The sequence below is a fragment of the Lytechinus variegatus genome, chromosome 9, assembly GCF_018143015.1.
Source record: "Lytechinus variegatus isolate NC3 chromosome 9, Lvar_3.0, whole genome shotgun sequence".
NCBI classification, from domain to species: domain Eukaryota; kingdom Metazoa; phylum Echinodermata; class Echinoidea; order Temnopleuroida; family Toxopneustidae; genus Lytechinus; species Lytechinus variegatus.
This window is the reverse complement of record NC_054748.1, coordinates 18,376,225-18,392,218: the sequence shown is the minus strand read 5'-3', so window position 1 is coordinate 18,392,218 and position 15,994 is coordinate 18,376,225. Positions and strand designations below refer to the sequence as shown.

At 34.3% G+C, this 15,994-nt stretch overlaps 1 protein-coding gene across 1 annotated transcript in view; it reads right to left on the bottom strand.

Annotated features, from left to right (window-relative positions):
* Positions 1-776: 776 nt before the first annotated feature.
* LOC121421203 (tyrosine-protein phosphatase non-receptor type 5-like) overlaps positions 777-15,994 on the bottom strand; it is a 32,957-nt gene continuing 17,739 nt past the window's right edge. The window contains exons 3-13 of the mRNA XM_041615866.1: positions 10,675-11,950; positions 9,360-9,473; positions 8,646-8,836; positions 7,809-7,892; positions 7,398-7,497; positions 6,883-7,038; positions 6,174-6,311; positions 5,451-5,564; positions 4,837-4,997; positions 3,926-4,039; positions 777-3,028 (exon numbers count right to left, since the gene is read on the bottom strand). Of these exons, the coding sequence (XP_041471800.1) occupies positions 2,923-3,028; positions 3,926-4,039; positions 4,837-4,997; positions 5,451-5,564; positions 6,174-6,311; positions 6,883-7,038; positions 7,398-7,497; positions 7,809-7,892; positions 8,646-8,836; positions 9,360-9,473; positions 10,675-10,752 (1,356 nt within the window). The 5' untranslated portion in view covers positions 10,753-11,950 and the 3' untranslated portion in view covers positions 777-2,922. The remainder of the gene's footprint in view (positions 3,029-3,925; positions 4,040-4,836; positions 4,998-5,450; positions 5,565-6,173; positions 6,312-6,882; positions 7,039-7,397; positions 7,498-7,808; positions 7,893-8,645; positions 8,837-9,359; positions 9,474-10,674; positions 11,951-15,994) is intronic.

The following is a 15,994-nucleotide window of genomic DNA, read 5'->3' as shown; positions in this document are numbered from 1 at the left end:
AACCATGCCCATTAATGGAAACCATTGTTAAGCTTAGAAAAATAATACTAATGTTATTCAAGTCAAAGCAAAGCAGCAAATTATGAATAAAACCATAAAATTCTAGGAATTATTCTCATACTTGGATTCAATTGAAGGGAATATCACCTTTATGTCACATAATATATTAAATTGATAGTATTATTCAAACACTGAATATATAATTTTGAATTTTCAAAAAAAATTTCCACTTTTAAAACCAAATTAATGAATACTGATAACCAGGTAAAACATTACAATCTTGATATTAATTGCAGATTTAGACTTGCCAATCATTTACGATTGTTGTATTGACACCCATAAAATATAAATTGGATCCTTTCAAAGAATACAAATAATACATTATCGATATTAGTCCACTTTGGAGGAATATTAGTAAGTCACTACAAATTTACAATCATGAATCAAACTATCATTTAATGAAATATCGACTCAATTAATGCCCTTCTGCTTGTAAACAATGTCTAGTTGATAACATATTGTACTCAATGACTAAACTTCTTAGAAAGAATTTTCGTCTTTGTAATGTCAGGTTTCATCTAAATTATTCAATATTCATGGCAAATTTTAAGGTAGGCCTGATGAATATCTCATTAACAATAATTTCATCCTGTTATCTTTCTCTTTTCAGTTCATGGAAATTATTCTGCATCTTTCGCTGCGAGATTATAACAATCTGTACTTAGCGATAATGTGAATATGGGTTCTCTATAATGGGTCATCTCTGACATGCCAAGGCTATGAAAATACAACCGCATAGCTTATACATGTAGTAAGACATGAATCAATCAACCAACTGCAAAACTAGCATTATAGTCATCTCATTTTCACATGACGAGGCAAACCGTTGCGTCGGTGCAGTACGCCCTTAACAAAACTTTGTGCATAAGTGCATTGTGAAAGGGCGTTTCAGCAAAAATGTGGTGCCCGAAAGTGTTCTGCTACAGGCGTTCTTGCACGGACATGTTGAAACTATCCCTTCCTTGTTATATTTGCTATCATTCCTCAACAATTTAATTTCCCGCAAAATAAGATAGTTTGCCCATCACCATCACTAACAGTAAAGGCATTGTTTTAATACTAAATTAAAACGATTAAATCCATTTCTCTCCTCATTATTTGTAAATTTGACAATATAATCATAAAGGATGTGAGGACAAATCTTAAGTTTGAGTCATTATGCATTATTACATGCATTCATCTAACTAAAAACTCACCATGTATTTGAGATAGGGAACAAGCAGACATTGCCAATTTAAGGAATGATGGCTGATCTAACCCATAGTTTACTAAGTGTATGAGAGGAAACAATAATGATGGTTGTTGCCAATTTGAGAGAGAACTGATCTTCTCTAAAATAATTAGTATTATATAAAAAAGAAGAAAAGTCAAGGGGTAAAAGCCAAGAAATAAAAAGTTCTCTACCTATTTCGATTAACCTAGTAACTCATTGTAAGGAAAGGTGAATTAGGTATCTTTTGCTCTAAATGGCAAAAGAAGTGCAGCAAGAATAGATGAGAAATACCAATATTAAAAATAAGATGTAAATAACATAAGAGCCATCTTTACAAAGCTATACTCAAGCTTTACATGACCTAATAACTGATTTAGAAAATAAAATATTTCATAATTTAATTTGTAAAGTTAACATTTCCAATCCATGGATAAAACATAATTATACATCAAGTTTACAAAATCATATTTATATAAGCAAGGTATATTAGCTACTTTTAATAAATGAGTAAAGTTCTGACAAGCATAAATCAAATCAAATACTGGTGGGTGTTTCATAAAGCTGTTCGTAAGTTAAGAGCGACTTTAAGAACGACTGGTGATCTGTTCTTATGCGCTAAACCATCGCCAACGAACATTTGGGTATATACCATTACCGCAAGAAAGGATCACCAGTCGTCCTTAAAGTCGCTCTTATGAACAGCTTTATGAAACACCCACCTGCTATACTGCTAGGAATGATATTCTTATAATGTATGTACTTCAATATATTAAGATTGATATTATTTTCATATATGATTCAAAAAATAGATATCTGTTACAAACTATATAGGTTAAAATAATAATACAGATTAAACAGTGAAACAAAAATTCAAATGAAAACTCTTCTAACGCTTCATGTTATAATTCTTATCAAGGCTGGAAATTTCAATGAAAAGATAAATTAACATTATACTAAGAACAACTGTGATGTGCCAAACACTAATAATTTACAATTTCCTTCAGAAAATTGCATTATATTTCTTTTCACATATCTCAATATGTGTTGAGATTCCATTGAGGTTTAAAATGATATTTTCCTGACACAATTCAATTTAACTTTAAAGAGATATGCTAAAAATATTTGCAAAAATGATGATGAAATACTGATCAACATAGCCTTTAAAAATGTCTAACCTGAATTTTGTTTTATAGAAAAATTCTCCTCCAAAATCTGGTAGTAAGTAAAAATTACTTTTCACTTTCAGGTACTCATAAATTGCCTTCATTGGTAGGTTTCCATGACAACAGTGATGTCTATTTCTGGGCATAGTGATATTAAGAGAAACAATTATTACAATTGATTGTAATTTCTAGTAAAAAGTCTGTCATAGACCTACAATCTCAATCCATTGTAAAATTAATTATATCTTCAATGTATCACAGCCCTGGAAAGATTAAAAATCTATCTTGAATCAATGATGCAAAAAAAATGGCCAATAAGACTTAATTTCTTCATGATTTTGTTTACTCTCCAAAATATAATGAATATGGATCATAACAATGATGAAATGCTTAAGTAAATAAATAATAGTAGAGCATTATAATGCTGTTGGTTCTGTGTTGAATGGATTGAATACGAAGACCTCGCTTGCCGGGTGAAGGGCGCCCTCACTCTGTCCCTGTGATAGATTCTCTTCGTGGCAGACATTTTTCATAGAGGCAAAGAGCTTGATGAATGAATTCATACTGCTCGTTCGTTTGGATCATTCCTCCTCTGTAAACAGATAAATAGAAAAAAATTATATTATTCATCCATTAGTAATTAACACAACAGTTAAATAAAGAAAAATTAAGATACTTCTACATTAACATAAAAACATAGAGAAAATTCTAATCCTACTACAATGTGTGTTAACATAAATAGATAAATAGAGGAAAATTATGATACTACAAAACTTATGTTATCAACATAAATAAATCATCAGAAAGCAATTGAATAAGAAAATATAATACTAGAACAACTTAAGTAATTAATCAAACTGTTTGAGAAGGAAGATACATTGGATAGCTAGGTTTCAATTTATAATCCTGGACTCATGCCCTTTCCCACTCATCCTGTCTCCTTCTCTTCCTTCCTCTTTTTCCTCCTATTTTTTCCATCAGGATGTTCATGTGATACATCAAGTTAAATAATTAGCACCTTTCTCATCTGATCTGATGGACAATGTCAAGTACATTAACTTATCTCAATCTCATTATTCTTCATTACCCTCTATCTTTTTCCTCCTCCACTACCCCTTCTTCTCTCCTTCCCTCTTTTTGTCCTCCTTCTTATTCTCCTCCTCCTTCTTCTCCTTCTCTCCTCCTCCTTCTCCTCTCCTAATTCTTCTCCTCCTCCTCTCCTCCTACCTATTCTTCTTTTACCAGGATAACTGGTACATTATGTGATGGTACCTTCTCACCTATCCTGTGATCTGGCAAATAATCCCTCGTATTAAACTTATATTAATCACCTCCTATCTCCTAGCCTTCTCCTTCTTCCTCATTCTTTCCAACTTCCTCCCTCTTCCTCCACCTCCTTATTTCTGCACACCCTCATCTTGCTCCTCCTTCTTTTTCCCCATCCATAATAATTTTAGAGGTAGATAAATAGTAATAACACAGTTCTTACCTATCTTGTCTGATCTGGCATACAATGCCTAGTATATCAACCATGCTCTCCTCATCCATTTGTCTCATACCAATAGTGATTGCAATGTAACACCCTGTCCGACCTAGTCCAGCACTGAAAAGTAAAACATCAACAATGTTTCATATTAGTTACAATGGAGAGAGACTCTGGTTTCTATTGTTGGTCATAAATCTTTCGCATGTGATATCATAAGCGTGCGACCTCCCTCAGCCTACATATACAGTAATGAGAGTAGTCAGAGATGTGCCAGCTGCAGATCACCTATGCATGCAAGGCAATGGATTGAGTGTCTAAGATGGAGGCACAATGATATCCATGCATAAGGTTTATTCCAGGGGTATGATATTCATCCCACCGCTGCCACCACTAAGCACTTATAAGATCCCATAACACAAAGCTTAGTGATCATAAGCTTAAATCAAATTATTGATTGCACATGATTATTAATGTAATTAATCATTATTATCAGCTCCCTGATCGATGGCTAAGTTTGGTGTTACAACAGCAAAGATGATGTCAATTAATGCATAAGGTTTACTCCAATGGTATGATAATGATCCCACCGCTGCCACCACAAAGCTGGTCATGCCTGTGACATGGGTTGGAATCCCACGTACGAGCCCATAACACAAAGCTTAGTGATTGATCATACACTTGATTTCTATGATTGATTGCATATAATTATTATTTATGTAATTACCCATAATAAACTTGGTTTTATAATGCCCTGGTTTACAAGATTTTTTTATATAAACAAATCCTATTCTAACCTACACATCATTATTTTGATTAATATCTATTTATCACATCATCTTAATGTCTATCTATTTATATGCAATATTTATTACTGAACCAAGACCATATTAAGCAGCAAGACCAGGTCTACATACCTGCAATGGACTATGACTGGTCCTCTTGGAAGCGTAGGGTCTATCCTGCTGAATTCCACTTCACGTATCATTTCCAGCAGGGTCACTGGGTTCTCGGGAGGTTTATTGTCTGGCCATGCAGTGTACCAGTAATGCAATACCTGACGACATTCATTTAAGTACTGTGCACAAACAAGGTCAGTGTAAGAAATTGAAAATACTGTGATGTGAAATTTGTTCACAATTTGATCGTTTAACAATGCCTAAGTCATCAACCTTCAATATCAGAGGAGGCCAAAATATTTTCTTTGTGGGTCAGTTAATGAGAACGGAGCATACAGAAGAGTTCAGGGATGACATCATAGAAATATACAACTAAATTCCAAGCAAAAAACCAAATACAGAAGTGCAAACTGGAGGCCACAACACAGGACACGGTAAAAAAATATTCATACCAAGGGCCATAACAGAGATAGAAATATTTTTTAATAAAAAATTCTTATGTAAGAATAAGTAATATATGGAATAGTCTGTTACTGCTCTAGTGTACACAGTTTTAAGCTGCTTTAGATAGATGCTAGAAAATGAGCCAATAAACTTTGACTATGAAAACCCTTATTAAAAGCAGAGCTTACCTTCAATGTAAATATTTTAAGTATATAATCATCTTTGGGAACTGTTTCTTCCACCGTCACATCAATATCACCATAGAAACCTTGACCTTGAGGCCAATACATCTCACATTTACTCTGAAAAAGAGATTAACATATTTTATTATAAATTTTTCATGTTATTATTATTTGTTTGGCGTCAACTGTGCCTGGAAGGCGAAAAGCGAACTGAATCACAATGACCCACAGGTCTCTCCTCTTCATATAACTGATTGGGGGGAATGCAGGTGGACCACTACACCAGGGTTTCTCCCTACTCTTATATGAATAGTGCAGTGGGTTCTTAACATTCCATTCAAGGACTAAAAAACATAAAACATCATAACAACAAAAAATTGCAATTTATATGAATTTTAAAAATTGTACTCTACATGAAGAGAGAAATTTTGACATACTGAATAAAGTGATATCCACAAGTGCCTAAATAGTTAAGCTAATGAAATCTTTAGGGGTTTTTTACATTATAAAAAAATCTGCAAGATTTAACTGAAGTAGTAGTATATATAAGGGCCAAAAACTTTAACTTGTATTTATCAATAAACATTTAAAACATTGAAAAATATGTCAAAACTCCTGGTTGGCATTTGAATCAATTTTATTTTTCTTTTAGGTCTTCACTGTACATTACACAGTAAGTGATATTTGTGTTATTGTATGAGATGTTTGACAGCTTTGAGGAATACTCACTCTTTTCCTCTCTTTGATTTTGGTTACCATGACGATAACTGGTGCATTGGTAAACCAGATCATCCTCCAGAAGTCTGCAAGAGTGTGAGCCATTGGGCCTTGGGTGGCAATGAAAGCATTGGGCTCTCTATCATACCCCTGCAAGAAAAATAAAGCACTTCATGAATATGACATAGAGGTTTCTAGATGTACTTATTTTTAGGGAGAGTCTGTTCTATTGATGATCAACTGGATATGAGCATAACTGATGTTAGGGTAATCAAATAAATGAAGACATAATAACCTCATTGATTGCATTAAAGATCAACTGGATATCAGGAAAGCAGATATCTGGGTAATCAAATGAATGATGATGTAATAATTTCATCAATTGCATCATTGATGTTATTATTGATTGTTTGATTGGTTAATGGATATATACTTGATATCAGATTCCTTGGACATAATGGTGATAGCATATGAGAGAATTGATGGCAAGATGAATTACTGATTGCATGACTAATATGGGTATGTTGATGGCATGATTTACACAATCATACACTCATCATCATCATCCTCACCACCACTATTGTTATTATCATCATTATCATCATCATCATCATCATTATAATCACCGTCATCAATTCATCATATCATCATCATCATCAATTCATCATATCATCATCATCATCATCATCATCACCATCATCATCATCATCTATCATCTTACCCTGATGATATTTGCATTGATGTAATCAGAGAGTGGATCGCCGCTGATCGGTGGAAGTGAGACTCTAGTCTGTGGATTTGGTAGTATGGTGCTATACCTGTTTTTCGCCGCTGAACCTGGGACCTCAACACTCTCTGGATGGTTCATTGGAATGTCCTATGGGATAAAATCAGGACAATATCAAGATTTAAACTTTTAGAACAAATGAAATTTAAAATAAAATTTAAAATAAAAAAATATAGGTTCTTACAATAAGAAGGCAGTCTAGCAAGGCTTTTTATACACTGAGGATGCCATAATAGAAAGGAAGATGTAGTTATTTCTTCATTATTCAGTGGAAAGTTTGGAATGAGGAAGTCCGGAGGGGATTTGACATCTACAACTCATACATGAGACCCATAAAACAAATAATGCACAAATCTGAATTTAAGTTAGTGGTGAGGGTCACTGTAATACCCCAGGGTGGGCTCCATTGTCACTGACACAGCTGTGCATCATTTGTTTCATTGACTTACCCAGAATTCTTCATGGAGGGCACGGAAATTTTTAATTGAATTTCTGAGTTGTTTTCTCGTCATTCTGTTGCCTGCTGACTCTAAGTATTCTTGTACAGAGCTGCGTATAAAACAAAACAGGATTAAATATCAAGGTCCAATATTACAAATTATTAATTGTACATTGTAACCAATGCAATCATTTGTAAAACAAAATCTACGGTAAACTGCAATGATTTGTGTTACATGGCAAGAGACTTCATACCTTAAAATCGAATATTGCTCATATTATTTTACATTGATGTATTTTTTGAGAAATTAAAGAGCAGTATAAATATTCTCAAATTATAGTATTAAATTTTGTTTTATAAATCATTATTTAAGCTATTAAATATACATTAAAAAGAAATAGTTTGAGCTACTATCACATACCTTTCTCTTGGAGGTGAGGCTACCCATCTGACTGTTTCTGTTGGAGCATTGATGTCAAGTGTTAGAGACTGAGAAGAGCTTCTCCTATTAAACAAATACAAAATGTTAAACACATGGTGACAAAAATTAAGGTCAAAAGCACCAAGGAGAGGATTGAACTTGCTATAAAATGATTTATATTGGCCAGCGGCTCCGGCCAATCACAGCGCGGCTCACGCCCGAGTGGAGCCAGACAATAGCTCCCGACGCTATATAACCCGTGTGCAGCAGCGTCTTTGCTCATTGCCTGACGAAGTCTAGCAGCTTGCAGACGAAACGTCGCTTTCCTACTACGTTTGCTACATCGTGAGACAACTGGTTATTTCTTCTACTCAATCCTTCACCACGATGAACCTCTTCCACATCATTTATATTATTGTTCACAAACCTTACCATAGATAAGAAAAGCAATGAGGGGGAACATAAGCATATTGCCTTACGTTATGTCACAACAGCCAAGTAAATCCAAGTAAGTAAATTTGTATTGGTTATTTTGTGGAGAAGACAACTCTGAAAGCACAGCTTTTAGCAAGTGAACCAAAGATATTTTAAAGAGAATAGACAAAAAACTGAAAAGACTGGGAAGAAAGTTCCAAATGAGGTATAAAACATAATGAAGATAAATACAAGAGACATAACAAATTAATAAACAGAAAACAAATGATTTAAAAAATCCAGGGCAAATAATACGTATTGTGTAAATTGAACTAGTTAGTAACTGTACAAATCCCTCAATTAAACTCTAGGGATGCATAAAGTTTTTTGGTCTCGATCATTTCAAATTTTGAATCTACCAACCTTTCTTGTAGTCCTTTGGTCTTTATCTTAATAGGTTCACTACGAGCAAGCGATGCATACGTATAGCCGGACTCTGGTTGGATTAATTGACCCTCTTGAGTTTCTGGTTTGATGGGTGGATACATACATATTCGTTTCTCCTCGTCCCGTAAATGCTTGGCGCGCCATGCTTTGCAGCAACAGTAGCATATCTATAAAGAAAGATTACACAGAAGATTATTGACAAAGCATATTTGAACTACTCCTGGGTGAAGATAACAATGTGTGAGAAAGTTTTCAGGGGAAACATGAACATAATTTACTTGAGCAGCTCCCCATTTAATTCATTATGGCAGGATTGTGCTCCTTACATATGAGCTCTATCTGCACTTTAGGATTCTCTTCATCTAATTATGCATTTCTTTCTTGATATCATGCTTTTTACAGTTTATTTTTGTACAATTACTAACCTTGCTATTTATGTTCATATGACTAAATAAATGAATAAATTGATTAAAAAAACGAATGGATAAATGAATAAATAAATAAATGAATAAGTAAATGAATGAGTGAATAAATACATATATATATAAATAAATTAATTAATAATTTAATAGTAAGGAAATACTTCATGTCATAAGTGTAACTTTTGAGTTTGCAGGGAGTTTCAATGACTTCACTATCTCCTCTTAATATTAATGACTGCATAAGGACCAAGTCCATGAGACTACTTACAATTGCTAGTAATATAACAAATACTGCACAGCCGAAGCCTACTGCATAAGGTGCATAGGAGTGCTGCCAAAAGCCCTGTTCACTCTCAATAACTTCATGTGGGTATGATGTGGACTACATTGAAAAGAAGAAAACAAAAATCACAGGAAGGAAAGAAATGCTGGACCCTGTATCACAAAGCATAGGGATTGATTGCTGGGCTGAGTTTTACGATTGATCATACACAATTATCAATGCAATCAATCGTAGAAATCATTGGCTCTCGATCAAAAATAGGATTATCTTTACGATTTTGCTGCTTGCTTTTCATAGTGTTCTTGGATCAACACCACAATACAGTCTTTCATTTATTTATTACTACAGACCAAGTAGGTCTTTGCACTCATCCACTTTTGGCCACCTTGTTATTACAAAAGTTTAAAAAACTTTGGGGGAAAAATTATTTGCTTTTGCATGCCCAACTTTGTGGAAAAGCTTTCCTGAAGACACAAAAATGTACCTCTGTCGAGACTTTAACAAATCTTAAAAAAACTTTTTTTATTAAACTCTCATCTCTTCATGCACTTTGAGCACTCTACAGAGTGGATTTGGCACTTTATAAAGTCACATTATTATTATTAGTCCCATGATCAATCTCTAAGCTTTATGTTACGGGTCCCCTGATGTAAGTTTCTCCATTAAGACAGGGTCATGTGTCTTCAACCCTGGACTCTGTAACATACAGCGTAGTGATTGATCGTGGAGCAGATTTTACAATTGATCCTACACAATTATCAATTCAGTCACTCATAGAAATCATCCCCACAATAAGGCTTTGTTTCACTGCACACTGGACTGTCCAAGCTCTTTGCATCTCTGTTTCATTTTAAGGTTTATTAAAAATTAAATAATAAAATTGTTCACATCCTGTAGCTAATTAGGGAGCTAAATTGTATGCATTTTCAGGGCTACTTAAACAAATTTCGAATTAGCATGATTGTAAAGCAAGTCATGAATGTTGAAATTAGGTGCAAATTTTTACGCAAATGTAGTTAAGTGTATATCTTCTAGAAAAGCAAAAAAAAATTCAAGTCTCATTGGAAAATCATTAATCAATAAATTGAATACCCCCCCCCAAAAAAAAAAAGACTTCCTGTAAAGTTTGTTCTAAAAGTTGTACATATGGTTAGAGTGATCCAATTGTATCTTTTAAAGTATTTACATCATGACAATTGTTTGTAGTTAGTTTCCATATTTGTAGAATGTATTGTTTATTCTTATACCGTGAGTAAAACTAAACCAAACCAAGTTGGTTGGAAAGTTTCATGCAACTTACCACACTTGGTCCTGTTCCCTGAGACATTGCTGGATATGGCTGTTGTTGTGGTTCTAATCCTGCTGTTTTGACCACCATGACAACAAGCTGTGATTCACGACAAAATATAGCAGCAACACGATGGCAGGTTGCAAGAAAAGGCTTGTAGAAAACAGAATTTCTGGCAGTGATAGTCTCCTTTCAAGCAATGAGGATGTGACTTTTGATGCTGAAGAAGTTGCATTTAATACCCACAAAGCAGCATTTCCCCCAGCGCAAGGTGGAGACAATAAAACAACTTTAAAAAGTTGAACTTGAAAAAAGCTGGTAGATGATTAGTTTCTTAGCTCAGAAGAAGCGACTTTGTTGATGTGGTTGTATTTACTTACTGCAATTAATTTGTGTGTTTAAAAACAAGTAGTTTATGTTGCAGTCATTTCCCTGCTTTGAATCAAGTAGTTTCTAATTGTTTTGTTGCAGTTGTGGTGGTGGCACAAAAAGGTGGTAACGATGCAGATGAAATCCTCAATGTTATCTGCCACAATGTTCATATAACATCATTTACATTTTTTCGAATTAGATAAGTTTTGGGGTTTATATTGCTTAAAATTTCAGGTATAGTGACAAATAATTTTGTGTTCGTTTATAAGAATTGGTTTTTTTGGTGGTTTGGGAATACTTTCACTACTTTTACAAAGTTATATCAGTTGCTTGGACAAAGTTTAACTTTTTTCTGTAACATGCAAAATAATATATTTATCACATAATTTTGCTTTCCCAGTTGCAAAAGACTTGAATTAAGTGCTCCAGACACATGTTAAGTGTTGTTTTGTCTGATTGTTGAAGCTTTCTTGGTGGTATTGCTAGTGTAAACTGCTCCTATCGCCAATACAAGAATGTGTTCATTGGAGATACATGTAACAGTGGTTGTGCCAGTGGCTGTGTAGTTATTTTGCCTTCATCTCAAGCATGCTAGTTGGTAATCATAATACATCGATCATTCCATTTATGTCGGTGAGCTCTGCTGCACATATCTCCTTTTGACACTTCACTCCCTCTCCAGAAATTCAGCTGCAGCGATGACAGCGTTGCCTGGAGCCACAGACGAATCCGGTCTAAGCTCCTTAGGTACAAGTGCATCAAACCGTAAATCAGTGTTCACTCGGACTCACAATCAAGCTTGGTCACATGTCAGGTAGTAGATACTACTGATATATTCAAGAATATATCAAAGCTTATTCCAGGAAAGAGAGTCCTCGTTAATTCCAGCCATGGTACTGCATCCATTGAAAGGCATCTAGAAGAAAGAAGCAAGGAAACACATACATTACAATGCATAGATGAATGACAAATAAACATGTAATTTTCGTCCCACTGCTGCCACTAGTTTATATGGTACACACACACACTCACAAACAGTCCCGTAATTGGGGACTCACATATAATTAATCGCCAAAATGGGGACAGTGTGTTTCATAAACTCAAATTTTGAATTCAATCCACTAACCAGGCTCATTTTCAAACATGGTTCAAATAAAACACTAGCACAGTCCACTAACCAGAGATGGAGCCTATATACCCCCTAAACACACAACTTGAGATTTGAAATGCCAAAATGGATAAGTTTTTTTTTACAAATCATACTTTTACTATATGAAATGGTTTGAGCTTGGAATAAGATGAGGAATTGATTGGCATGGTTATCTAGACTGGGGACATGCATTCACAGTAGTAAGACATCCCAGTTGATGGGAAAATGTAAAAAAATGTCCCCAGAAATAAATAATAGCAAACTCGAACACACACAAAGCAAGACATTCACCCTCCTTGTGAGTATCACTTTACCCATGATCAGTACATAAAAATGCATGTTGTTTCTACAGTTATATCTAAACTACTGATGGTTCTTATATCCTATTTTTAGTTTTGGTAATTCCCCCAAAGTGGATGTGAGTTTGACCATTCCAATTCATTATTAGATCTTATGAATGTGTATGCCCTAAATAAAAATGTGTTTTACTCGATAAAGTTTTGTGATTTTCAATTAAAATCTATTTTTTAAATTGTACACATTAAAAATAAAATAAATGATGTATATCTTATATCTTCTTGATATTCAATCACATTGCGCATTCAGATTGAAAACAAAATCAATTTCAATGATGTTATGACTGCTCAAAAAATTATAATTATCTTCATCCTCCTACTAGAAATGAGATCATTATCTCAAGAAAGCATCCAAATCAAATAACCCACTGTCCTAATTCCAAAGGTTCATGAAAAGGCTAAGGCCTCTAAGGAAACCCATGGGTAGAATCATCTCATTTAACAGGTTCACAAAAGTCCAAGTTGAAATGCGAGGAGGAATCACTTGGTGGATTGGATTGATTCTTTCTTCATCATCGGTCTGAGGGTGAACCAAACAACCAACAACTGGGACAAAAGGTGTATTCAGACCAACTCATAGTTCAAGAATACCAAGTATTCTCTGATCAGGAAATTTACCCTGATTTATCAGATTATATTATACCAGGTATTTTGATCAGTGTAAAAGCAAATTACTTCTGACATTCCTAAAAGGAAATACCTCCTAAATAGAAGGTACTTGTCAAAATTACGAAAAACATTTCAATGAATCTTTTCAAGACCACAGAGTTTTGTGCAGTCTGAAAGCAAATTATAAGAAATTTTCTCAACCCAGTGAGCCCTGGGCTCCTCAGCAAACAGTTTTGAATTGTGCACAGGTCTCTTCTAATCATATCATACTGCACATTCTCATAGTTTTTTGAGATCTTACCCGAAAAAGGTCTGCTTTGGTTTGTTGTGAATGCGGGAAATGATTATGGGGTATTTTTAAGCCTGAACAAGTTCTAGTAATTTCACAGAAATTCTGGTGATTGGGTCGGTCTGAATATGACTATTATATGGGACAAAGATGATACTGACGGAGATCTGATTCATAATCCCAAGAGATTCACAGCTCCTTTACTTTAGACTCAAATTAGATTGCCAATTTAAAAGGGATTCTACAGACGTCACAGAAACGGTAACGTGAGAATATTATGATTTGGTGTCAGTATGGAATACATATCATCCCCAAATCCTTCTCTTTGTGGTGTTCATCGATCAGCAGGGGAAAGATAATGAAAAAGGGGATCCTTTCAATTTGGAGTTCATGTTCTGCTAGTACATTATCACTAAAGGATGGTTTGCTAATCAAGACCTACAGATGGATGAAAGAAGAGGTTCTTGTGTAATTATTACTTGAAAGGTCTTCCCTTAACAGGGCATTGGTTCATTCCTTTCAGGAAATGTTCATTAGCATGATTGGTATCTGAACATACAAACAAGAAAGAATTTTCATCAATCAGTCATTTGGAAGTAGTTCCTGTCAACAAGCTATTTTTCCATGCGTTACCAATAAGTCAATGGCCATTTGGACAAGCCAGTGGAAGAACCTTTGATTTTACTTCTTAAAATTAAAAAAGGAGTATGTTTTAAAGATGTTAAAAGTGCTGACAGAATTGATAAAATAAATATCATCATAGAATATTCTGACCCCTTTTTATGTTTCACAAAATTAATCTTTTTCTTGAATACTTCCCCTCTTCTCTGCAAAATGAGGGACATTGTAAATGTCACAAAATTAAACATTTTCTTGATTACTTACTTTTTTTTGTTAGATTTCTGGAGCAATACACTCTGTGAGGCAAACTTTAAGCAGCAGTGGCAAATTAATAAACCTTTTTCTTTGACATATGCTGGAATGTAATATTTTCAAATTGGCATACTTCTGTGTAGGCCTTTTCTTTTGAGAAAGTCTTTTTGTGGCAGCAGTGGGATGTAAATTTGGCAAACTGAAGAATGTCTTCATTTAAAATCTTCTTTGAGATTTTCTGCCATTCCGAAGTTCTAGTTCCCTTTGATGTTGCAGCAGCGGGATGTAATTCTTTTTAAATGATGAATTAATATATTACCCAACATTTTCTTTGAAATATAGACCTACTATGTAATATGATGTATGGTGACAGCAGTAGGCTGTGTACATTCACAAATATAACAAATTGCCTTTTCAGTTATCAAGATTCTTGGCTTAGTTGGGTAATATATTTTATCAATGCTATAAAAACCTCATAACATTATGCTATTTTGGTGATTTTTTATAGCATCTTATAGTGAATACATATAAAGATAACATCACTGAGAGCTTACAAAAATAACTGACTGTTCAATTTATGCTTTATACTCAATTTATGCTGCATTAAAACTTGTATGCATAAAGTTCACTGCACAAAAAAGAATGACGGATGATTAAAACAAAATTTCTTCCCAACATTTTACATTGCTATCCATCCTAATGCATTACTTTGTAGTGGAATTAGACTGCTACAGATTACTCTACTCTTTTAAAGAAAACTAATTTTTTTCCCTTACAAATAGTGCCCCTTTTTTCCTTCAAACAATAAAACTTGAGAAATTTCCATGAAATGCTTGCTGAAAGCTATTTACAGTGCGTGATTAATCTAATTAAAAGAGATTCACCTTTATCCTGCTCTCTAGTATGATTGCCATTTAAATGTCATGTACACAATTCACCCACACTAATGTCCACAAAGGAACTCCAATAGCATAAAAGGAAAGTCAGAGTGGGATGCGTAGAGGCAAAAAGACACTCTAAATCACATTCACCTTCGGAATGAAACCGGCATCTTATTCTAGAAACCTACACCAGGTACTACCTAAGTGCCGAGAGTGAAAAATTCAGAACAATCGCCATAGCAACCTAACCCAATTGGAAGCGCTAATAATTTAATTTCTATGTGCGTAGGTGCATGCCCCCAAGGTTCAAATAGATCATGTACACTGCTCTTACTGAGTGAATAGATTGAGAAATTTCACAAAAAGCAGTGTCTTTGGGTTTGTGTACCTGAAAACCAAGCATGACAAAATTACAATCATCTCTGAGTAATACATCTTAGCAAGGTTGGCTAATAGACCAAATACCAGGAGGAATATTAGTGCTTTGTCACATACTACTATGATTAGGTAGATACATTGGAGATGAGATGGGCAAGGCCATAAGAAGCTTTTCCTTTATCTAAAAGTGTCAAAATCTACTAATAATTTCAATTTTTTCATAAAATTTCACACAAAGTGTAAGACAGATGCTCCTATTTAAAGCTGAACATGATAATGAAAAACTAACCAAACTTTTGTTTATATTCTTGAACATGTTTTGCCCCCAGTCTCATCAACCCTTCACCTTCCACACTGCCATGTCAATTCAGAGCACCTTTCATGTAAATTCATAATTTACAGTGTGGACACTACCTTTAAGTTC